The 26664-nt window shown below is 41.6% G+C and overlaps 1 protein-coding gene across 3 annotated transcripts in view; it reads left to right on the top strand.

Moving 5' to 3' along the window:
• fbln2 (fibulin 2) overlaps positions 1–26664 on the top strand; it is a 66230-nt gene that overhangs the window by 35019 nt on the left and 4547 nt on the right. Inside the window, exons 6-14 of one of the 3 annotated variants that reach the window (XM_054616752.1) lie at positions 1711–1920; positions 3868–3981; positions 7500–7601; positions 13874–14008; positions 16643–16780; positions 19030–19173; positions 21605–21733; positions 23850–23975; positions 25237–25353. In XM_054616752.1, coding sequence (XP_054472727.1) covers positions 1711–1920; positions 3868–3981; positions 7500–7601; positions 13874–14008; positions 16643–16780; positions 19030–19173; positions 21605–21733; positions 23850–23975; positions 25237–25353 — 1215 coding nt within the window. The remainder of the gene's footprint in view (positions 1–1710; positions 1921–3867; positions 3982–7499; positions 7602–13873; positions 14009–16642; positions 16781–19029; positions 19174–21604; positions 21734–23849; positions 23976–25236; positions 25354–26664) is intronic. The other 2 variants (XM_054616753.1, XM_054616754.1) reach the window with 2 other exon arrangements.

Here is a 26664-nt window from a genome sequence, read left to right on the forward strand (position 1 = left end):
ACCCATCTGTTAGCGTGTTTGTCGGTCTTTGCTCTACTGTGCAATTAGATCATTTTAGAAAAGAGAGAGAGCGTTGTTCAGCTGTTTGGTTAACATTGGGACCAGGCAAGCAGCATGGGGTTCAATATAAGTGGCTGTCCGTTAACGGGAATAGTTGCGTGTGATGGTGAGGTAAGGTTGGTCTCCTCTTCTCACTGCCTCAGCCTGTTATTTCATTCACGACATCAATGGAATTCCTCCTCATCCCGCCCTTTAATGGGCCCCGCTCTAACCAGCGACTGCAGCTAATTTCCCTCAGCTTTAAAAGGGAAATTTGAATGATGTCATTCTGAAGTGGGAGTCAAATAACCCGCTGAAAGCTGTGAGAGGTTTAGGAGCAGCAAAAATTGTTCAAGCTCTCAGTCAGCATGTCTGTATAGCTCTCTTAAACACACTCTATCAGAATGCACGTAGGATGCCTTTACTTTGCCAGTGTTTAAGGGATGAAAATATGGATGAGATGCACTGTAATTATTTCCATTGGGGGATATGTTTTCAGTCTTATGACTCACTGCCTTTTAATTATAACAGGAAACATTTAATCGCTTTGCTCCTCCGGATTTAAAACCCAGGTAATGACTGTGAGAAATATGTACTGAAAACCCAAAACTGGGTCCATTAAGGCTGCAGTTTACTTTTGACCCTTGATGTAAAAGTGTGTCTATGATGAATTGACATTCATGCACAGCGCTGTTTGTTTTTTTGCGCAGTACAGTTAAGGCACTAAGCTCACCTTTCCATTATAACTGGTTGTTTGGGCAGCTGTGGCGTATTAGAGAGCAGGGTAGTTCTCCAATCAGAGGATTGGCGGTTCGATACCCGGCTTCTGCAGTCCAAGACACTTAAACCCAAGTTGCTCCCGAAGGCTTTGCCAATGGTCTATTTGACTCGAAATGGACCATAATTTACTAAATGAACATCATGCTGTATTGAAGAATACTTGAAACTAGAGATTTAAACCATAAACTCATGTTTACAATGTTTACTGAGGGAATAAATCAAGAGAGAAGTAGAGTCATTTTCTCATAGACTTCTATACAACCAGAGGAGTCGACATTAGAGAGAATGCAAGTTTAGGGCACTTCTGGATTGACTTCTCTTTTCAGAAACACAGGTTGCCGTCTGGTCTAAACACACAGTGGATGTTCCAGTCCTGAACAGGCCTTTTTCTAACTTGACCTTTAATCCCACTTAATCATACAGTTTAGTAATGGCATGCCGCTTGTCTTTAGAAGTAACACCAGATCAGCTACTGAAGGTAGAAAGCAAATACTGTTTTTAGAGATGGTCTCCACTTAAATAAAGCCTAAATACATTGGATCTGCACATTTTGCACTTATGACGTCATTTGGAGTCAGAGTCTGAGCAGTAGTGGAGTTTTTTTATCCAGGTTGCGCCCACTAGCACTTACCTGAGCTTAAGTTCCAGACCACGAGTACCAGGGAACTAAGGAAACCTTTTATGGGTCTCTTTGCATTCCCTCAGCAAAGGAGAAGGTACAAACTTAAGGTGTTCCGTGAATCTGGCTCCTGACCTTTGCTCTTGTTACCGGTGGTTTCTTGTAATGATTGTAATGTAGGAATTGAAACATTCTAAAAGGAGTAGTATGTGTTCGGGTTCATGAGATAAAGTGTAACAGGATAAACTGTTCACTCCTCTCACACCTTCCAGTCTCGGACAGCAAGTTCCACAAGGAGGCCTTCTCGATCGGCGCCAAGGATGAAGCCGCCAACGCAGTGGAGGAGCATGAGGACGTGGACGAGTGTCGGCTCTACCAGGGCCAGCTGTGCCAGCACACGTGCAGCAACGTGTGGGGCTCCTACCACTGTGGCTGCAACCGGGGCTACATCCTGCAGCAGGACGGACACTCCTGCACACCAGGTGCCGTAACTCATCCCGGAAGCGTAACTCACACATGAACAGCGAGCAGTCCTCTTCTTCACTGTTTTTATGGGATTCTGCACTCAATGATAGAATCCAGGCGGCTGCACATTTTAAACATTTCACTAATTAATCATTTAAGGGTACCCCAGGGATTTTGGATGGCACTTGCATAAAGTTGGGGGACTCCCAAGAGACAATTTCTTTTAAATTGATCAAAATTGAAGCAACAGAGGCTGAGATATCCTCCTATTTTCCTTAATGAAACTCAATATAACCCAGAACCCTGTCATTTAGTTTACATTTGACAGTATTTTACATTAACCTATTTCAAGATGATATAAACAATTTTGTCCAAACTAAACAGAAGAGAAAGTATAAAGAAACAGAGGTTTGATAAACAAGCTTTTTCCCTTTTAAGGACGTTTGTATAATGCACTTCTGCACTGATTGTAGAATTTTCACTATGCAGGACTGCATGAGGGTGTACTGATTACCAGGGTCTGGATGAACACCATGGATGTGCGGTCAGGCACAGTGGTACACCAGGAGAATCCATTTAGACTGATTTATTGTAGGTAGTTTGCAGGGCAGATGAGGCTGGCACAATCTTTGCTGGTTTTGTATATTTACTCAGGAACTGATTGAGTCCAGTAGAGAGCCCAGGGTTCTGCTGCATGTCGGGGCAAAAGGAAAAGGCTCACACCTGAACTTAATCCCCCTTTAAAGGCTCTAATCAAGCCAGGCCCCTCCCACTTCCTGCTCTTCCTCAGACAGCTCTGCCTCCAGATCTGCTGTTTACAACACTGATTACCTTATAGACTATGAGTAGTTAAGCTAGTGAAGCTACCAAAAAGAAGCCTACAAACGCTTTGACCGTCTCCTTCGGTCACATGACGATCACCTGCAGGTCAGGGCTTTGAAGCAAATTTAACATAGCGTCCAAACGTGAAATTTACAACTTCCAGGGCCGTCACTTGATGTTATGGGGAAAACATTGGAAAAAGGACGTCTGTAAATCAGCGGGTATGCTTTTGCAGTAGATCAACTTCCCAGTACGAACACTGAACAGAATCGATCTTATTTAAATTGTTAGGTCATAAAATTGGTAAAATGCACTAATGGCCTAATATAAAAGTTATTCTCTTTTCCAAGACCAATGCTAGTGTACTTGCTTCATGGGCCCCGTTGATCGGAAGCAGTGCAGAAGATCCTTGTAAATTCCTACTTGGAAGTCATACTTAATGCTTCATGCACCACTGAGCAACTTTCATAGGAAGGAACGAGGCCCTGTCTCCAACGCTGTATCAAGTTCTCTTTATAAACCATGCAAAATACACATTTCTAGTAGACAAACCCAACCATGATTGTGTTGCTATGAGGAAAAATAGGTCACATCACTTAGAGTTCCCACTAATTTTTACATGCTGTTCATGATGCCTCCTATTTGACCTTGTGTTCCTTAGGTTTTACTAACAATTCACACATGAGAATGAGGGAATGAACAATAAAATTTTAAGTATTTTACTTCCAATAAAAGATTAAAAACAGGAATCTGAACTTTTATGGTATGTGTATCCACGGCTGTTAATACTGTGATTACCCTGTGGTTAAACCAACAACAGATTTCCCCATCATACTTATGGCACTTGAGCAAAAGCCTCTTAAACAGGCTCATCAAAATTCTCCACAACCTCAAATGTGAGATAACTCATTCACAGACCTCTCCGTGCTCTATAAAAGAGTTTAATAGCAAAGACATACGGCCTGGGCCCAATTATGTCCTGTCATTAGGAAATAGATATCATGCGGTATATAACCCTTTTTAAAATTGGTTTCGTTCATTCGTTCCGCAATTCAATTAATTTGAAGACATGGAGTCATTTCCTTCATCTAGTTTAAGTTTAACCCTTCAGTGCTCTTCCTGGTCTCTGTTTCCCTGTGCAGTGAGTCCCGACGAGGACAACGGAGTCCCAGAGTACGGTCCCGCTGTGGTCCCAACACAAGCTGCTGCATCCGGTGCAACCACGGCCGGCCCCGCCCGCCTTGACCCATGCTCAGGTAACGCCCACATCACACATTCAAACTTTTCAGCATAGACTGCTCAAAGGCAATAAAGAGGAGACAATTGATTCTGTCATTGTAGCAAGCCAATGGGCGTCCTTGGATGCTCTGTTGCCCTTTTGTGCAGGTAAAAAAAAAACACACCTTATGTTCTTGGATGACTTCATAAATTGTCTTAGTTTCCCCTTCAAGCATTTCCTGTCTGACTTCATTCATGGTTATTTTCAATCAACTTCAATAAAGACCATCTTGTGTGAAATATTGCCTGATTATATTATTATATATTATAATATTATTATTATATTATTATTATTATTGATTATATGTAGTTCAATTAATAACTTTATTTGTTGCCCACCTTTACCAACTTATAAACCTATTCTAAAATATACCTACTATACTATACTACTTAGCTATAGTTACCAATCCAGATATTATAGTCAACTTGGAAACTTAAAGGCACTAGCCATGTATAAAAAAAAAAAAAAAAAATTCCAGTTTGTTATTTTCATGGCCTAGGGAAGTCCATCAATATATGTGGACATGAGCTACTCTCTCTCAAAACCAGAAACCAGTGAAGGAGGTCTCAAACAGGAGCTGCTTCAAAGACAATGAATGGGAGACAGATTTTGTCTAGTTCATTTCTTACACCCAAATGAGATATATTCTGTTGTGGTGTTGTCAGTTTTAAAACAGAAAATGCTGCACAGAACATTCCACCTGGGTGCTCTCAGTGTCAGAAGACATCAACATTTTTAACTTTCAGCACTCTAGTTTTTGGATTTGGGTGAGCGTCGATCATGTTCGCCTTGGTCAAGCCCTACACCCCTGCCCGACCACTTCGCTCTGCTGCCTCGGGGCGATTGGTGCCCCGTCGCTCAGAGGTCCCTGCGGCCGATCCACCCGGTCACAGCTTTTTTCTGTCCTGGCCCCTCAGTGGTGGAATGAACTCCCCACTGACGTCAGGACAGCAGAGTCGCTGCCCATCTTTAGGCGCAGGCTGAAAACTCACCTCTTCAAGAAGTACTACCCTGAGCCTTCCTCGTAGCACTTATTGCACTCGTATTAGTTGCTGCACTTACTGTATTCGTATCAGTTCGCTGCACTTATTGAATTTGTATTTGTTTACTGCACTTATCCTATTCGTAGTAGTTTGTAGCACTTACTATATTCGGATTAGTCTGTTGCAATTATTGTTTTCGTAGTAATCTGCCTCTGCACTATACTTTTGCTCTGGCTTATGCTTTGAGATGCTTGTTTACGAAAGGAGATGCACTTATGACTTCTGGTGACTAGTAGTTCTCTTGAATACCTATGTTGAATACACTTCCTGTAAGTCGCTTTGGATAAAAGCGTCTGCTAAATGACTGTAATGTAATGTAATGTAATGTTCACTGATTTTTTTTGGACTGTCTTAGACCATAGGAATAACAAGTACATTTTCCCCTTTAAAGGCTCTAAAATTGTTTAAAATATAAGAAATGGTCTGTCAAGCTTTTTATTTAGCCTGCATGGTTCATTTATAATGCTAATAATGCAAAATATTAAAATTGCAGATAAAAACAAACTTTAAACTTCAGGCTTTTTGATGACCCCCCCCCCAACATCAGGGCTCTTGGTACTTAGTTCCACTACTCCCCTCACTGCTATGCCTCTGATTAAATGTATTATTGTCACAGATGCAGTTTGATCTTGTATGAAAATTGCATGTCTAATCTCAGCTGGTATATTCAGATAAGATATCCAGCACAGTGTGCCTTCTAATGCCAGGTATGAATATATATCCCTGCAGTATACATGACTTTAAATTGTAAAATGTTAAAATGAGTGAATGTCCAATCCATGTTATTTGTCCTTATTGGAAATGATAGGCGGCTTCTTCATGAGCATATATGCAACAAAATTGCATTACCAGCTGTTTAAAGGTATCTGGAAGAAGAGAGGGGTTTCCTTAATACATTACTGTAGGAACATGACGCATGATTCTGGGCTCTGATATTCCCTTCCTGCTTTGGGACTCTTCTCCCCTCAGGCTGAACAGAGGCTCCAAATGAGGCAGAGGTGGTTCCATCCTGATCATGTGTTCACACCGTCATGGACCTTGTAGGGTCAATGTGCTGAATTGTGGCCAAATTGTTACCGAGATAGTCAGCAGTGTCCATACTGTGAATCCCTGGATATTGAACGTCATCTGTAGTGGTCCCAGTTATATTTGTGCCTAAAGTGTAATGACGTAGCATATCGCATGATGTGGTTGGCCTATGTTTCGGACTGAGAATATGACCACAGTTACTGATATCTTATGAAACAATTGGATTTGACTGCCAAAATATTATTTTTCACAAATGTCCATCTCCACCTGTTTTTGAAGCATTTCAAAATGAATTGATAAAATAATTGTATTTTAAGTAATCCCCTATCACACACTATAAAAAGCCACTTTCACAAGATAGCCTATCCTTTTTTTAATAATTGAATTTGATAATTTAAATTATTTGCGTTGATAAGTTTTCTTACTTGCCGGTTACGTTCTCAGCTTTCTGTTTGACCTTTTGTATTCAATAAAGAGGGAAAGGAGTTGATTCATACAAAAAAAAACACCATCTTTACATTTCAAAGGTGCAAACAGACACACACTGGAGTTGTAGTCTCAGTGCAAGAAGGCTTTCAGGCACACATGATCATAAACACCAGCTGACCATCTAAAGCTATATTATAGCGTCAACGCCATGTTCCATATCTTTTTATTATTATGTTTTTATTCAGTCTGGCTCCAGAGAGTGTTATATTTAAGGCAGTGAAGGGCTCAAGCAGTCTCTGGTGTCTCAGCCTCTAACCTCCTGTCCAGAGCCCAGTAATCAGGACGCATCTGCTTAAAGAATCAGCTCTGCTTTTCATTGAATCAATGAGACGGGCTGACGTGATGTGTGTCTCAAATGTCGCCGATTTCCCCCGAGGTGAATAACTCCCTTGTGAACAGAAGTAAAAAACGGGGCCAATTGCGTTCTCTTATAAAATACTCAGACACAGTTGATCTGCTGCAGCTTTGTGAGCCAAATCTTGATCGAGTCAGGAGGATATCAGCAGGCCAAACCCTTGAGTCTCTACTCCAGGCTCCAACCAAAAGCCCTGTTCCTCCTTCAAAGAGTCTCTGATTGTTAGTTTTAGAATATGCTGATCGATGTATCGAGCAGCCTTTTGACTCTCAAGCAGGGAATTTTGGTGAGAAATCGTTGGGGAACAGTTCCTTGCCAACGCCTCTTAGAGCTATTGGGCTGTTAAATAGTGAGAATTGATTCTGTTGGGTGGAATGCGGGGGCTCATAAGAGGCTCCTTCCTTCAGGGAGTGACGGGGGTGTGAAGGTGGGGTCCATTGGAATCTCCAGGGAGCAAGACATCACAGCAACGAATTACAAAGACAGCAGACCAACAGCTATGATTTTATGTCCTGTCCTGCATACAATCCAGACATGATTGCAATCATGCAGCTCACATTATTTTGCCCTGTCTTTCAGAAAACGGTCCCTGCAGTCAGCAGTGCACGGAGGAGGCAGGACGGGCCCACTGCTCCTGCTTCCCAGGCTTCTCGCTGAAGACGGACAGACGCACGTGTGAAGGTAAGGGCTGCTGCTCCTACTCCTCCTGGGATCATCCACAGTATTCAGAGCGCTGTATCCATTAGGCTGTTGTTTGTTGCCTTGTGTTAAGCCTGCCTGAAAGATGGAGCAAACCAAACCAACACTGTGAACAATACCACTCACTGCTGTGTAAATGAACAACACATACGGCCATGACAGCAGAAAGAAAGGTGCAATTGAGCAGTTAGTCCAGACACCTTTTAATTGGACGCACTCACTGATGAAGGAGGAGAATGAAAGTCCTGTGATTCTAAACAATGCATCGACTGATTGGGCTCCCACTTCCTGGTGGTGGAACACTGTTCCTTGGAGCATTATTCAACCATGAGCAATTACTCTGTGGCAGCTACACAGAGCATCTTACCTGCTAGCCTTCAATTCACAAAGTTCTGCACGAAAAAACTTGGCACAACAGTTGAGGGTCAGAATTAACAACTGCAGTTTGTTGTAATTTAAATGACCAAAATATGTAGCGTGCTCTTCCCGGTGCACAAGAAACAAATGGTAACACAATTATTTGTGTCATATCTGCTCATTATAAACCAACACTGTAATATAATGCCTAGAATATGGACATTGGCAGCGGCCTGTCAATCATAATAATCCCACCCTAAAACAAACTCCTACTCCAAACTCGAAATGTTTACTGAGGTAAAAAATTGAAAAATATAAAAATTCTGCAACCGGAGGAGTTGCTGACCAGCATTCTTTCTACTGACTGCTGGTCAGTGTTTTCTTTGTGATTTAAAAAAAAAGATGTATAGGCCAACTCTGGTATTTTACAGCGCGTTAAGTGTTGCTTGTGCAAATCCTTTCTTACACCATAAATGGACAGTTAGGGGGTGAGTGATATTAACATGAAAATAGTTACCATGAATACTTATTTTTTCTCCGATCATGTGCAGCTTAAACAGGCCCTATTATGCTATTTTCCGGGTGCATATTTTTATCTTTACAGTTACAACATGTTTACATGCGTTAATGCTCATAATCCGCCTTGTTTTTCTCATCCTGGCTGTCCTGCAGCGCCTCTTCTCACCCTCTCTATGAAACGTTCCGTTGTAGCGCTTGCTCCTCCCTCCAGAAAGCAAAGTCAGCCCTGATTGGTCAGCTAGCCCGCTCTGTTGTGATTGTTCAATGTTTCACATTTCAAAAAGCTCTTCCTCCGGAGCTTCAGCTCCGTCTCTCTCTTTTGTTGTTTGAGGGAGTGCCAAACTAGCAGGACGGAGTTTTACATCACTTCTGTAACATTGTGACCTCATAAAGTTACGGAAGTGTAGGAAAGAATTAAATTGAGCTGTTTCAGGCAGCTCAGGAGCTTCTGAGGGGGAGGGTAACTCCTTTTAGGTTTGGACTTCAGGTTTTTACACTCTACGGACCTTTTACATGTAAAAAAAATATATATAACACACTAAAGAAGAGGGAAAAAGTGGAAAAGCATAATAGGGCCACTTTAAATAATGAAGGCCTGCAATAGAAACTTGGATTTCCCCACACTTGTGATGGTGAACGTATACAGTGGAAGTGCAGCCCTGGCTGAGTTTATTTAATCTGTCTGTCAGGCAGCAGACGGTGCAGTACCTCTGGATGCATGAGCACCACATGAGAGTTAGTGCTTCCCCCTCCGATTTCACTCCATTCAGTGAGCGGAGTGAGGGCTCAAAGTGTTCCCACATGGTGAAGATGTGGGTGGGCAATTTTTGGTTTAGCCTGGAATTGAACAAAGCAAAAAGTACTGCGAGGTGTGGGATTGTATTTGAGGTTAAAAGAGATGTTAAGTACACTGAAGAAAACTATGGAGTACTTGTTTGAGTGTGAAACAATGTGAGGCATTAACACCTAGGATGTTTGCAGAAGAGTAATCTGACATCTGTTTAGTAAATGCAAGCACTTCTATCGAAATGTTGACGAGATTAATCCAATATCAAGACTGCGTGATATTTTAATCCACGTTTACAGGGTAAATAAAGACGCTTGTTTTTTCTTTCTATGGTGCGTTCAGCTGTCGATGCAGTTGTTCCCATAGAGATGCTTGCTGTGTGTCAACCTGGATGGGATGTGAGATGAGGGCTTTAAACACAAACTGAACTGGGGGGGGGGCTACCTTGTGATTGACAGGTTGCCAACAAACCAGTCAACCACTGTTGAATATGGTCACTTCCGTTCACTGGTTGCAAAAAAAACAAGATATCGTTGACCAAAATCCAAGATGGCGATGACCACTTCTTATATATAGTATATGTATGAGACCTTGCACTAGTCATCAAGGAATGAATCCTCTTTAGATCTACATGGCTGGGATTGCTGGAGGGTGATATCACTCTGCTCCACCAAACCTTGTGGAGGATATAAACACTGATCCACCACATAGCTCTCAGATTGGCGGACCCGCCAAAGCAAAACAAAGAGAAGCCCTGTGGTCTGATCCATTACCGAAAAACCCAAATGAAAACTAATTTACATTGATATCATCTCCCATATCTTATCAATGGAAAAATGTTTCAATAATGTGTCCTTTTAAAAGCTGTGATAATATCAAGCTCAGTGCTCTATATGCATAGAAACACAGACTATTGCAAGCAGCACTACTGCATGATTGTGTTTTTGCAACCTTGAAATGCTTTTGGATAGTTCGGTGGCCCTGTAAAACACACATGAGAACAGGTACATTTTTCAGCACAGCATCACTCAGTTGATTATGTTGGCACAAGGTTTTTGCATTGCATTCAGAAATATCCCAAGGCCTCTCTCAGCAGATGGAGGTGCTCAGTTGTTGATAAAAGTCTGAAAAAATATTGCCCACGTGTAGGGCTGGTTATCATCAAAACAACACCATACCAGTATCCTTAAAGTGATACAGATACCAAAAGAGAACTTCACTTGATACCTTTTTTTTCTATTTCATACGATGCTCATCATGTGAATGCCACCACGGCTGTATTTATTATCAGATGCCACAGGCCTGAAGTAGAGCCATACTTGCAAGCGAACTGCCAACTCTGTCAATTACACCTCCCTCGACTTAACCGCACCACACACTGCCTGGGTTGCAGCTGACACGGTAGCGGGCCATTAGTACGCTGCATTAATTATAGCGATGCACCAATCTGTCTTTTTCTGTCCCAATACTGATAGCTATACCTGGGCTTTGTGTATCTGCGGATCCCAAGTTTTGATCCAGTATCATCTATGATTAAATCAAAGAATACTTGTGGTGATTGACGCCCAGCAAAACCACATAAACAGTATTTCTTTTATAGACCTGGGTGCTAACAGAATCAGATGCAGATATCTTTTGACTGGAGAAGTTTTGACCCTACATGGCACTATATATGCCACCCTTTGTGTGATGATTCAGAATACCAATGGTCACAGCTTTTGCTCCTCACAGTTCCACCATCTGTCTAACCCTCCTGTCTAGAATCAAATCTGCAAACAAGCCAAGGCTGACTTCATCCACCTCAGCTTGAACTCTTAAAAAATCCCGTCGGCTGGGTCCAGTATGTGAGAACAACAGGGTCTGTGTTTGCCTCTGTGCCGTAATGGTCCTGCCTCTCGCAGCACAGCCTCCTCAGGTCTCGCCCTTGATGGAATCCTTCTAAAACTTCTATCCCTGCGCTCCGTTCAACTTAGCATTTTGGTTCCACAAAAAAAATACAGTATTTATTTCAACCATGTATTGGATCACTTCACTCCTCGCAACTGTGTAATGCGGCTGTCCTTGGGGACCCATTGGGGAAGGGAGAGACCTTGAGGCAATAGGCAATTTTTTTCCTTTTATTTCCTCCCTCTTCCAATGACGCAGTGGAACAAAAGCTGGCCACCAGAGTGGAAGGAAACGGTGACTTTCTGCACCACTGGCAATGCACAAACATTGGAAACGGTCATGTCAAAACCCAATGCAAGCAAGGCCCGTAGGACCAGGCGCTCAGTGTGATTTGCCCCCGGAATACTCTCCCGACGACAGGGGGACAACAGATGTCTCTCGGTTGGGAGCATTTGCAAAGGCAGCCCCAAAAACAGGAGCTTGTCGTCACAGCGCTGCCTGGATAGCACGAGTCCTGTAGACTCCACTGAGAGTTACACAATGTCAAAAGAGGAAATTGTTCATTTCAGCGGGTGAAGATGAATGTGTTGGCTGCAGCTCCACCGAGGCTTCATGTAATCCAGTAAACCATGTTTTGTGGTGTGGGAGGTGATGCTTGTGTAGTTTATTTTCTGAGACGAATAACCTTAAGGGAAAAGAGCCGCAGGATGTTATTCCCACACTTGCTGGAAACGTCAGATCGGTGTTTGTCTTCCTCCTGCTCCCCCATGGGAAAGGTGTTGCAAGGCGCACGGGTTCATTCGCTTCCCCCGTGGCAAAAGCTTTGAAAGTCAACAAAGGCGTTACAGTGACGGGCTGCAGACAGATCACAGGCGACACGGGAGAATTGGTTCTCCCTCTTGTTCCTGCCTTTTGTGTCAGAGCACCGGCTTCCCTCATGCAGATTTGTACAGAATTCAGCCAGCATCCCTGCAGAATGCAGCATTTTTGGGGGTTTTGATTTTCAAATCTAGATGACTGCCACACTCCCCCACAAACAAGCATACACATACACTCACACACACAATAAATCCCAGCCCAATGCTATCAGTGCACCCAGCTAATCGGCCGTGCACTGCGATGTGCGATAAGGGAACTCAGCAGTTTGTGAGCCGTAGCGGAGCGACGGGCCACCGTCTCACCGTCTCACCATTAGGCCGCCAGTGTCATAAATCAACAACTCCTGTTTGCTGGCTGCGGTCCTGTTTGACTGATGGAGATCCAAAAGGTTTCGCGACTGTGTGTTGTATTTCACACGAACAAGCATAACAAGCAAATTGGCACTTTGACATTGGGTATACAAAGCAGTCACTGTCCAAAGTTGATATGACGGCCTGCCAAAAAGCACTCGATTCTGTGAGCGTTATCTATCAGTCGGACTGAGAACAAATATTTACTTAGTCCAGCTAAAATGGAAATTGCCTTAATTTTTCTACTGCCGATGCATACATGTCAGCTATCTGAAAACCCTCTGCTATGTATTTTAAATTTGTTCACCTCCTGTCTGTGGATACACCAGCAAGAAATAACTTGTTTCTTTGCCCTTGTACTTAAAAGTAAACACATCTGAGCAAAGTGGTAATCATCATTGTTACTATCATTGAGCCATACTATACAGCCAGGGCTTGACATTGGCACTTGCCAAATGCCGGTGGAATTAGGCAGTTGTGGGTAATGCAGAGACACTTACTAGCCACTTTGGTGGTTGGCACATTCAATGAGGCGATACTTAACCGGCGTAAGGTAAACAGAGAAGAGACAACCTGGTGAAAATGAAAATGACTTACCTACTTAATTACTAACATGCCAACAACACACTGATGGCTAGTGCTAATGATCAGTGGCTAATAACTTTGAAAAACAACCAGCCACAGTGGCTGGTAAGCAAAAAGTTAATGTCAAGCCCTGAATACAACCCACAAACACTTTAAACCTAAACCTCATATTAGCTTTCTAGCTCATACCATGCTGAATGAACTATCAAACATGAATTACTAATGACAGGTTAGAGGTAATTACTAAATCGGCTGTAACGATTTGTACAGCTTAAATACAAAAATGTATCATAATGCCTTTTAGCTCTGTTTTGGTCTCCAATTATTTAGCGCTTAAGCTGCTAAATACTACGCTAAGTTCACCAGCTACTTTTTTTGTCAATTGTTTGGGCAGGTAGCAGTTGGTACCTCGGGTTTGTTAGTACTAAAAACAGCTGCCTGTTCCATCTGGATCAGAGATTGATGAGGGCACTGAAACATTGAAGTTATCCTGACAAAAAAACAACAACAAATGAGCTGAAAGAAGATATATAATGCTGCATAGAGAATCCCTAATAGAATTTGGGTGTTTTCAGTTAAATGTTAAAGCAAGTGTTTCAGTCTGAGACTATCCTATTTCCATGCAGGCGAAAGCAGAACATGTAATTTCCTGGTCTGCCTCATACTCCTGGATTTGAGAATGACTTCCTTTGTTAGTGTTTTTCGCTGACGTCCATCTGCCGCTGACTCATTGAGCCCCATCATGGTTACAATCAGGGCCAGCCGGTGATGTACAGGCCCTGTCCATCATGGACCTCTGAGAGTTGGCTTCACCTCCACCTCACAATCATCCAGCCTCTCCCCATCCTGTTATGTCACACACAGTCACCGTTGTCGTTCTTCTTCCGTAGACGATGACGAGTGTGCAACCGGGACCCACGGCTGCCGGCCCGGCGAGCGCTGCGTGAACACAGTGGGCTCATTTGTATGCCAGCCTCGGGCCGCTTGTCCTGCAGGCTACCAGCTGAGGAACGGTGTTTGCGAGGGTGAGTTTCATTGTTCTTGATGCTTTTCGTTAAGCCAATTTACCCAGTAGTCACTTTCCGAGCCACGAAAGTAGTCGCTGAAAACACTGATGATGTCTTGTTTAATATGCAGAACAGGGTTGTTCACCCCTTCTTTTTAGAAGAGAGCAGAAATAAGACAGAACGGACAGTAAAGCAGAACCTGCCTTCACCCAATGACAGCTGGGATCGGCTCCAGCCCCCTCCCGCGAACCGTAACAGGATAAGCGGCTAAAATTAATGAATGAACTGAATAGTCGAAATTTGGAAATGCACTTTCTTGCAGAGAGTTCCATAATAAGATTGATACCACTCCCATATTTGCTTTGTACATATGAAGCTGGAACCAGCAGCTAGCTTAGCTTAGCTTAGTAGTGGAACCAGCTAGCCTGGCTCTGTGCTAAGGTAACAAAATACTAGCACATCTTAAGCTCACTAATTAAGAAGTTATATCTTATTGGTTCAATCCATACAAAGACCAAAGTGTAAGATGTGGTTTTATGATACCTGTTTGTTCTGGACTATGTCCTAGTTGGGCAAATTTACTTGCTGGAGTATCTGCTGGTTGCCTGGCAAACATAGCAGGGATGATACCATTTTATTAGTGAGCTTTAGAGGTGTGCTGGTGGGCAGGTTGTGTGACCTTCAGACAGAGCGGCACGTTTTATCAAATTTGCAACATGCAAACTGGGACTACCATTATAAGTTTATTTTATCGCAAGTTAATTTGACAAGTTAAACGAATCAAATGAAACCCCAACATTGCAACCAATGCCTAAGCGTGCATGCTGTTTTCCATATTTACAGTAAAGGCATGAGAGTAGTATTGATCTTCTAATCTAAGGTATTTCCAAAAATGTTAAACTATTCCTTTAAATTCTAGCTTTCTTCACTATCTGTGCAGCTACAGTAGGTTTAAAGGTGCAATGAGTAAGATTAAGCCAGAATTATAGAAAATGAGCTGACATTATACAAAGAATGTGAAGAGGTCACAGTGATGATGTTATCTCAAAGATGTCTGTATATTGTGTTGCAAAGATATCTACTAAAATTAGCATGCTAACTAGCGGTCCTGCCTTCTTATAACACTTCAGTTACGGATTTGTAGCAACTGTAATTCCGATAGCGCAAACCTCAAGTTGTCTTTTTTAAAATAACTTATGAATGTTAACTTAGATTGTATGGACCCAGTTGTAGAAGTGAAACGCTGCCCCCTTGTTGTTTGGAGCATGAGGCTACATCTTACACATGGCACTTTTTTAAGGTTTGGCAATGATTGTATTTTAACCATGGTTACAAACCTAGAAATTATAACTAGTGATACTGGGTTGCTTTACATCTGGCTAAAAAACCCATAATACTCATTCATATGTAGTGACAGCCTTCGAGTTGTGAGCTTCTAAACATTACCATCAGTGTGTTTCCACTTCATAACTTGGCACTTGGTTTGGCCGAGTGCTCGTGTTTGTCGGAGCGTGTTACTCGGTGTTGCCTCAGCAATTTAAACCACCAGCGGCGCACAGGTCCAACACTCCTGACTCATACTGAGGCTGATTCTACTGCTCTTTCTAATTGTACATCTGAAAACCAAGCGATAATTTGTCCTTAAAGAGCCCCTTGAGCATGCACACATCCCTGAATAGACTGCAGTGTAGTACATCAGGAATTGTGTTGATACAATTTGGGGTTTCCCGGCTTTATTCATGGATAACAGTTCTTTTCAAATATGCTCTTTCACAGGACCAGGATATAATTAGACGCTTCATTTGCACCCCCCATCCCTGTTTAGAGGAATACAATCAACATTAGTGACAGAGGAGTCCACACAAATCCTCAGAGTGGTGTGTAGGAACAGAGTTATGTGGGTGGATTATTTAGAATCATTTACACTACAACCACACTGTGACAATTGCATGTCCGTGGTCATGAATTAAAATCAGCCCAGCGGGGCTTCATCAAGATTTATGCAACAGTGTTTTTCTTCCCCAGTGGCAATGCTGGTGCCGCCGTTCGGTACGTGACAAGATAATAACCCAGAGAGGAAGCGCTTTGAAGCTCCATGTCATCAGTTCTTGGCACCAGGGAGGACTAATCAATGTCGCTAGATAATTTAGGTAATATTTAGTCGGCCATCCAACAGGGGGGGAAACAAGTAATTAGCTGCATGAAAGCAACTGCATTGGAAAGACATCCCTATCTGACGATGAGTGGTGGGGGGAAAACCCAAATGAAGCCCGCCTGCCGCAGGACGGGTCTCAGAGGACCCCGACGTGACGGGAACTCCTGAAAAACAGGCTCACGGCGCAGAGGAACAAATCTCCCATTTAAACTTCATCCATCGCTCATGAGGTTCAATAACTGTCATTTAAGAAGTTTTGCTCAACTTCTGCTAATTGCAGAGTTGTGATACAGTATTTTTTTTATAGGAGAGTTTTGTTTTTTTCCTTGACTAAGGGAAAGTTTCTGGGATGCTGCACATGTTTGGTCTGTGCTTGAGCCACAGTGCCACCTGCTGTACTGTTGACAAGCTGAGAGAGAGCCGACAGCACATTTAAACTCTTAACATTTATATAAAGTTTTGTCTGTTGAATTGATCCTGTCTACTCTTTCTTCCAGACACTGATGAATGTGCTCTGCGGACTCATAACTGCGGTACGGGCTTTGCATGTGAGAACACCGCTGGGTCCTTCCTGTGTATTCCCAAAAACAAGTGCATCAGCGGCTTCACACAGGACTCCCATGGCAACTGTGTCGGTAAGAGACCGTCGGTCAGGCTCTCTGCTGGCCAACCCTCTACAGTGGTGTTACCATATGGCAGCAATTATATCTAATATTACTAAAATGCGGTTATATAAAATCCATGTTTTATAGTTTAGTTGTGATAAGGGGGGGTGTTCTACTTTTGATTAGACAAATAATTGATCACTTCACATGACAAGGAAATCCTGTTTGCACTTCCTTTTTCCTCATGGACATGTGACACTGAGAAGGTCGGTATCTGAGGGCTCCCAAAGTTGACTCATTGTTCAATATATTTAGGCAGAATATTGAACAAAATATTGAACAAAAACGTTCATCATTAAAACCAGATTAAATGTGATACTTTATTTTTAAATGGTAAAATTAATTTGTTGTCATATGGCAAATATATGCGAATGTGGAAGTGCATTCAACCTATTGGACTGTAATAGATGTACATAGGACTAGGCTACTGTTGATACTATGTTTACAGCTTTTGATCACATTTAAATGGGATAAATATATATTATATATATCGTCTTTTCAGACATTTTGTTACTGTAACATATGATCTGGAATAAAGATTAAACTTCTAAAAAAAAAATCATAGTTGTAACAGAAGGAACTGCATTGTTGTTCCACTTTTGTGTATATTTCAGTTGATGAGCAGAGTCAGGTGGCCTCCTGCTTATGAATGCCAGAACAATGTATCAAAGAATAAGACTAAATCTAAAATAGCTGCCAAAATGAACACTGCTCCTGAGGGAAATATGTCTTTTTAGCTGTTGAAAGCTCTACATTTTAAGAGCTTTTTCGCTGAAAACAACTGCCTGCTGGGTCATCACTACAAGGGAGCCCTTTACCATTGTCATTGTTTTCAAATCTTCAAAATGTCATTTGATGTAGTTTTATTTTAAAAGTATCAACTATTCATACTTTAAATCAATATTTCCAGGGGGCCTGGTTATCTAACGGTTAAGGTGCCAACTACAAGGTCAATATTTGAACCTTTGTTTAATATTTAAATTTATTAAAAAATGATTTGTCATTTTGGGAAATATGCTTACTTTCTTGTTTAAGTATTTGGATATATCTTTCAGGAGACGCTTAGCTTAGAATAAAAGCTTTAGGCAAGGGGAAACTAAAAACATAGTGTGAAAACTACAAGTCGTGGGCGACTTCTCTGGTTACAAGAAGAACTCTGATTGTATAGAACTACATGACTCTACTTCTCACTTGATTTATTACCTCAATAACCCTATATTTATATATAATATATTTAGACCTTTAAAAGTTAATGGTATGGTCACGTATGGTGCCATTATAACAAGATGGCCACAGCCTAAAACAAAGATGGTAAAAGTTCATAAACCAAGATGGCGACGGTAAAAACAAACAAACTCTAGGCTTCAATACCATAATCCACGTGATGTCACATTGAATACATTCATTTCTTAAATACAGTCCATGGCAAGGATCAAATACATCCTGCTCTCTTTTATATGGCTTACTTATTTGTTAAGCAGTGTGTAGGGAAACTTTATCATCTTGGAATGGGGGAATATCACCCAGGTCGCCATAATGTTCACCCCTGGGTGCTCCTGATGTCATAAAAAGTGTCTCATACACCCCGGCTGATACAGCCATGCAGAGCAAAGTAATCATCAAGCCTAATGACTCACAGCAGATGATCACACATACTTTACAGATCTATCACTGATGCTCGGAGGTTTCCTTTAGCTTTGTCAAATGTAAACTGTTTATTGGGATTTTTCACAATTGTGTTAATTCTGTGTCTCTGTTTCTTTGTTGGTCCCTTTAACGTACTTCATCAGTTCTCATTAAACGGACACAACTAATTACAGTTCAGTTTGATTGTCTTTTTGACAGTCATTCAGACAAAATCCTATTCCATGTTTATTATTTTAATCCACCACCCACTTCCACCTGACTACATGCATTAAATCTGCAATTCATAATCTGCTCCATCAACACTGCTCCCCGAGTATTAGACTACTATGTATTAAGAAGGCATGATTAACAGCAACAAGTAAATACACTGCTACATAATTGTTATGTTAAAATCACTGGGAGGAAGTAGACATCAGTAGGCCTGTCAATCAGGATTAAACCTCCGAACAATCACTCTCCTGTGTGTCATTTTTCTCAGCTGTTTTAAGGCGCGATTCTCTCTCTCTCTCTCTCTCTCTCTCTCTCTCTCTCTCTCTCTCTCTCTCTCTCTCTCGCTCTCTGTGTTTCTGCAGACATTAATGAGTGCAGCAGCCTGAGTGAGCCGTGCAGCCCAGGCTTTAACTGTATCAACACAGTGGGCTCCTACACGTGCCAGCAGAAGATCATAATGTGCAGCCACGGCTACCACGTCAGCACCAACGGAGCCAAGTGTGTCGGTGAGATGAGCCTCTTAAACATGACAGTGTGGACGAGGGAGGCTGGCGACTATGGAAACGTGAATGAAAGCATATTGTATTTGGCTAAGACACAAGCGCTCAAGTGCCTTGTTGTCAGAATGCCATAATGCTCCTGAATACCAGAAAATTAAACACGTTATACATTATAAAGACAATAGAAAATAATAGGTGATATTAATAAATACAGACGTAATATATATGTAAATACATGATTTGTGACATAACCATGAAGTAATGGAATACAGAAAACATCTCCTTATTATTATGGTTTCTTCACAATAAAAGAGTTTATTGCAGGCATTTTTTTTTTTCATGTCCTGCAGGTGGGGCAAAAGGCAAAGTGCTGAACAAAGTCTAACACTTCCAGTATGTTCTTACCATTACCATGCATCTGTATGTACGTTTGTCCATCCTGTCCATTCTCATGGACACGATACCTCAGGAACGCCTTGAGGGAAATTCTTCATATTTGGCACGGTACCGTCCACTTAGACCCAAGACTGAACGGATTAGATTTTGGTTGTCAAAGGTCAAGTTCACTGTGAACTCACGTCCGTCCCATTCTTATGACTGCAATATCTCTGGACGCCTTGAGGGAATTTATATTTGCAAATTTGCAAAGAACGTCCACTTGCCCTTTAGGCTGAACTGATATCAATTTGGTGGTCAAAGGTCAATGTGACCTCACAAACCACTTTTTTGGCCATAACTCAAGAATTCATATGCTAATTATGACAATTCCACAAAAATGTTTAATAGGATAAAAGTCATGATGAAGTGATGGCATTTTGGACTGACATGGATATTAACAGACAACAACGGAAACATAATTAGTAATTCTGGTTCTGAATTAGTATTATTATTAATGCTGTTACAGCAGGATTCCCGCTAATAACGCAGTTAATAAATAATCTGCACAGGCACCTCACCTCACCGATATCACTGATGATCTGTAGATGGTTACCAATGAGGTTTTTGGCCCTCCGGTCCTGGGCCGAACACCTACATTCTGATTTAGGTGTTATTTTCAAGACGTGTGATGGCAGTGAAGGGCAGTGGAGACAGAATCCTCTGTGAATCTGTTGGCTCTGTATGCAAACTGGTGAGGGTCCAGGCTGACTGGGATGTTGTTTTTGATGTGCTGGAGAACCAGTTTGTCAAAGCACTTCATTAGAAAGGTGACAGAATGGTAGTCGATTAAACTGGACACTGCATACTGTTTAGATACAAGGATGATGTAGGCTGTCTTGAAGTAGGTGGCAACACTCTCCTGTGACAGTGAAATGTTAAACATGTCACTGATGACATCATCTAGCTGGTTGGCACATGTTCTTAGTACAAGGCCAGGGATGTTATCAGGCCCAACTGCTTCGCGTACATTCGCTCTCAGAGGGGTTCCTCTACTTATTTGACAGATGGCTCTTTGTTGAGGGGATCAAAGCTAGCATAAAAGGTGTTAAGCTCATCGGGCAATGTGGCCTCACATATAATGGGGGGGGGGTCTGCTTTTGCAGCCTTGATTGTCTGAGGAATAGTCTTACCAAAAGGTCTGTTACTAACACTGCTGAAACAGAGTTTTTGGTGGAAACATTTGATCTTCACCAGCTGATGAAGTGGAAATTAAAAAATTCTGTGACAACTGGGCAAACTCCCACATCAAAAGCTTTTCAACAGCTACTAAAAGGTACTTGTTGTGAGATTGCTTTCTCAATCTGTTGATTTTTTTTAGCTCCACTAGCAGCATGGCTAATGCTTACTTTAGTCCAGACTGAAATATCCCAACAACTCATTAAACGTTGGTCCCCAAAGGATAAATGCTACTGACTTTTCCTCGAATGCCAACACAAGGTTGACATTTGTGTTTTTGTCCATACATTCACAATCCCCTTAGAATGAATCCAAATTACTAGGGTGACATATTAATCCCCACTTGGTTAATGACATTCCCATCATCCTCAGCTATACATTGTGCTTAGTACCAATGAGCAATTGATAGCATGCTAAGATGGTCAACAAGGTACAAGTTATACATTCAGCATGTTGAAATCGTTACTGTTAACATGTTAGCATATTGACGTCAGCATTTAGCTCAAAGCGCAGATGTGCAGCCTCACAGCGCTGCTAGCATGGCTGTAGACTCTTAGTCATGTTTAGATAGAAGCAATTATTTAGTTGATACAATGTTGAAAATGTCCATCACATTTCCCCTGAGCCCAAGGTGAAATTGGTTGTTTTGCCAACCGACAGCTCCAAACCAAAAAATTTCAAGTAGCTGATAACTGTTAGGCTTGTTAAATGATGAACAATTAATCAAAGATCAAAACTGTTAAGCTGTGTTTAAGTTTGACCCAAGACGGGTGCAGAGGGGGGTCATCGCTGACCTGCTTTATCTTTCTCTCTGCCTGTTAAGACATTGATGAGTGTCAGATGGGGACACACCGCTGCGGAGTGGGCCAGATCTGTCACAACCTCCCTGGCAGCTACCGCTGTGACTGTCAGACGGGCTACCAGTATGACGCCCTCCGCAAAGTCTGCACAGGTAGGTTTCGCTGTGTCAGGTCTGTGAGATGATGACGAGCAGATTGGAGTTTTAGTCTTCCAAACTGTTTTTAAACTAGACAATTACATTGGATTTGTTAGAACTCATGTCCTGATTGTCTGGCTACCTGACATTTTCTCTCTCATTGTGCAGCAGCGATTATAACCGATTATATGACTTATTCCCCATCTGTCTTTCTGAAAATAGCATAAACGTATTTATCAAAACAACAAGAAATACCATTTCGAGACTGTTTTTTTTTACATAATTTGATGACATTTCTTAGTCATAATTAAGGATAATTGGTCAAACCTCCATCACTGTATGAAGTGTGTTTGCAGGAGGAAAAGTTGGTTTGAAGTTGTTTTTTTCAAAATAAATGTAATGACAGAGAGACTATATATTAACTTAATATATATTAAACTGCAGCAGGAAAGTAGTGAATGACAATAATTCAATATCCCAAGAAGGACACTGTTAGCTCCGAGTGCATTATTAGAAATTAGCATGTAGCGATCTACTCATTAAAATAAGGTGGTGGGTAGTTTGGCAACGAAACTGTTGAGAAGGAAACATGAGTTTAAGGTGAGATGGAGAGATGTTGACAGACTGATTGCTTTAGATGTAAATAACATAACAACATAACAACAGGTTTGCAGTATCTTTTCATGATTGATGATTCCCCCACAGCTGACCAGTAATCTTGTATTGACACACGTTCTGAGTGCAGCCATTAGCACATAAATAAGACATTGGACATACAAGTCATGTCTGGTATGTTTTCATTTCAAACTTGACTTGGTGTCTAAATGCTAATGTTGCTAGTGTAAGTGGGGATTTCATTCTCTCACAAAGTATGTGTATAATTTTTTTATAAGCATAATGCACTTGAGAGAAAAAATATTTGCCCTGGTTTCTAAAAATTTGTGAGAATATTATCTTTTTAATTTCATTAAAAAAATTCTGCTCTGCATGAAGCTCCCACCTTCAAGGAGAGCGGTTTGTTACTGCTGATTAGCTTCACCCTTCACCAGTGCTATTTGATTTAAGTACGGGATTAACACAGGCAGCTATCTAAGGCTTGATTTCAGATGCATCATCTTATGTTCGTGAAGCACGCCATACCGACTCAACTAATCCAGAAGAAACACCGTCATGTCCAGCAGAGATTAGAATGGGCTTTACATCTGATTGACTGCAAAGTCTTGAGGTGTCCACGCAGAGTCGTCAAACTAAAGACAGGGGTCTTTAGTAATATCAAAACCAAAATAAAACTGGATGAAACTAAACAGGCGGGACACGGTTGCTTTCAGGAAATCGCACACATCGTCAAGTTAATTAGAACTTTTCTCGGGATTTTGAGGTGTCTCTTTCAGAAGAAAAACAGCAGTAAAAAACTTTTCTCTGAATTGCCGACACAATTATCTCATCAAAGGCATGGCTGGTAATCCTGAGAAAACCAGCATTGGAAGCGCTAGATTTTTAAAATTTACGAACCGAAAAAATGCCAGTGTTGCCAGTTGTTTTCCAATGAAAGGTGCTAGCATCACTAGCAACAAAAGTTGCTAAATCAAGCCAGCAAGTTGCCAGGTCGATCCTTTCAGACCTCCCTCCATAGACACTTATCATAATGAACATAAAACAACAAACATATCTATTGTTAGCACTTGCAGCTTGTGGAAGACTCGGGCAGAGTACACGCAGGCAGGCAGCTGAAATGATTGGACGGGTTTATTACAGTCCTGCTACAGCCACAGATACCGGATTCGTTTATTTTTTGTCAGAGAATTTGATGTATTGATTGCTATCATGATGTATTGAGTATTACTTTTTTTTTTTAATTAGCAACCCTGACTTTATTCAGAAAAAACAGGGAATTTTTTTTATCAAGTGAATACATTACACTTTTGTAATTTCCCACTGCCTGTAAGAGCTCACCATACTAGTGTGATGGAGTTTCTGTGATATGAACTTGAGCGGCAGGAGAAAACAGCAGGAGATTCATGTGAAAAAAGTCACCCTCCACATCACTGGGTGTCTGAATGAGACCGGTATTGAGTCCTCAGTGTCATGGAGGTATCTGTCTGCTGCCTAATAGCCTGTATCCTCCTGACAGATGTAAATGAGTGCTGGCGCTACCCGGGCAGGCTGTGTGCCCAGACCTGTGAAAACACCCCAGGCTCCTACCACTGCTCATGCACAGCCGGCTTCTCCCTAGCATACGATGGCAAGAACTGTGAAGGTAAGCTAGTCTGTTTTTTTCCCTCTCCGTCTCTCTCTCTCTCTCTCTCTCTCTCTCTCTCTCTCTCTCTCTCTCTCTCTCTCTCTCTCTAAAATGGAGAATTTAAGGAGAAAGCCTAATGCAGCCTTTGGAGATTATTGAAAGAGAACTCTTTATGAGTCCTTTGTAAGTCTTTGTTATCGGTAAAAACGGTTTTATGTTGGGATTCAATTTAGTCTCCGTCTCCGTGATATGGAGGTGTGTGACATAACGGTCTCCTGGTTCAGGGACTGTCAGTCAAGTGTGTTGAAGATGAGGTTGTGCTTCAACGAAGCTGACCAGGGGTGCGGTTCATATTACATTTAGGTTGTCACAGCCATCATTCAGGGAACTTATTAAAGTTGTGATGGTTCCGTTCATAACCCAAAGGGTTTGCATGTTATAAGGGTTTTTCTTTTCTTTTAAAGGTTGTGCGAGTGACATAATTAGATTTTGATGAGTGCTTTTCAGACTAATTCGTTCCAGATACTTGAAGCTCCTCTTTCTTTGGACAGCAGTGAAATAACAAATTTTGTCTTTTTTCTTCTGATGCTGCTTCTGTAGATGGTGCTAATTTCTTTGCCAGTTGAAATGTTATTTAATTATTACATCAAAGGATGAGGCTGGCAGTATTTTATACTTTCATAGTAGTCAACAAATCCTATGAAATGACCTTAAACCAACAATGAATATTTTCTACTAACATGTATTGTGTTTGTATCAAAGTCGAATTTATCTTCTTGCTCTGTGCCACAGAGTTCCAATGTTGTCCAAAATCTGTTAATAACGCATCAATGAGCCTCGCTGTTGTTCCTTCATTGTCACTGTCGTTTACTTTGGCTCAATCCCTATCTAACGTCCTGCTACCTGAAATACTGAGTAAAGCACCAAATGTGTATTATTCCACATCTGAAAATAGCCCCCCGACATATGCACAACTCCCTCCTGTTTGAGTAACATCTGCCTTAAAACTACAGTGGCCTGCAGTTTTAGAAAATTACTGGAACTTTAAAACAAATTAAACTCAACATTGGTGACTCATTTACAGTTTTACGTCTTCAGTAATCAACGGGCTCAGAGCAATCAGCAATCAGTCTATAAGATAAATCATTTTCAAATCAATTCATGTCTTTTAATAGGATTGGTTGACAATAAGAAAAACTCAGACAAGGTCAGCCATATCCTTTAAAAAAATGAAAAACAGGAAGGGTTCTAATCTTGTCTTTTCCTTCTCTGTGCTTAGATGTAAACGAGTGTGACCAAACCCCCTGTAGCCAGGAGTGTGCCAACATCTACAGCTCATATCAGTGCTACTGTCGCCAAGGCTACTACCTGAAAGAGGACGGACACTCCTGTGAAGGTATTGCCTACAAGAAGTCAGCCATCAGTTCTACCTTTCTACAAAGATAATAATGCTCATTTATGATTGACATTGTCAAAGAGGTATTTTTTTACCAGAGACTCTATATGTAAGTGGATGTAGTCACCAGGACTGTTTGGATTGTTGGTAGACTACGGGTTTATAGCAGTGTGGCGTTTTGGCCGTTGCCATCCTTGTTTTTTGGAACCATAAATTACCATATTTGGATGAGAGGGTGGAGCTGAAGAAGAGGAAAGCGTGGCAGGGCCAGGTATCGTTAGCAGCTAACGAAAGTGGTAGCTTGGCTAGCAAGGTGCATCCTTAATTCAACTTAACTGTGATATAAATTGGGATGCTAATTTTGGCTGGCAAAAAAACAGACTTGGAAAAAATGAACATGAACTATTAAGAGGGTCTTTTAGTACAACCGAACACTGAACAATGTCGTGGTAGCAACCTATCACTCAGAAGCGGCCACGCCCTTAATTATGCCTCAATTTTAGCCTTGATATAAACGCTTGAGTTATATAAAAATCCACCCTGTACTTCCGGGATAGGGAAATTAGCAATAGTGACGAAAATAACTTTTTTGTAGTAGTAGTAGTCTTTAAACATGTTTATATCTGCTGTAAAGCTAGGCATTTAAACATTGGGGTTCTGAAGAGACTGACACGTTTTTACAGTCAGCCTCAAGTGGACATTTGAGGAAACTACAGTTTTTGGCACTTCTGCGTTGTCTTCATTTTTCAGACCCAGAGGTCTTGGCCTATAATTAACCTGTATGTTTATTATTGAGGTTGTTTCCTAAGCTGCTGTTTAACTGGACTACGTTGTACTGAGATGCATTTCTAATGTTTTGCCGACTCCATTAAACATTTTTAGAAACACATTTTAATGGAATGAAGTCCATGACAGCACCACCACTAACTACGAACTCAAGGATAACCAGAGCTGGCCATTATAAGCTTTGTATAGATAGACAATGTGACAGAGCTGTTGTACTAGATTGTAGTAGATGGTATAGGTGTATCTATCCTATCTCCAGGCCATGGTCAAGCCCTACACCCCCGCCCGACCACTTCGCTCTGCTGCCTCGGGGCGATTGGTGCCCCGTCGCTCAGAGGTCCCTGCGGCCGATCCACCCGGTCACAGCTTTTTTCTGTCCTGGCCCCTCAGTGGTGGAATGAACTCCCCACTGACGTCAGGACAGCAGAGTCGCTGCCCATCTTTCGGCGCAGGCTGAAAACTCACCTCTTCAAGAAGTACTACCCTGAGCCTTCCGCTTAGCACTTATTGTATTCGTATTAGTTT

The sequence above is a fragment of the Anoplopoma fimbria genome, chromosome 17, assembly GCF_027596085.1.
Source record: "Anoplopoma fimbria isolate UVic2021 breed Golden Eagle Sablefish chromosome 17, Afim_UVic_2022, whole genome shotgun sequence".
Lineage (NCBI taxonomy): Eukaryota > Metazoa > Chordata > Actinopteri > Perciformes > Anoplopomatidae > Anoplopoma > Anoplopoma fimbria.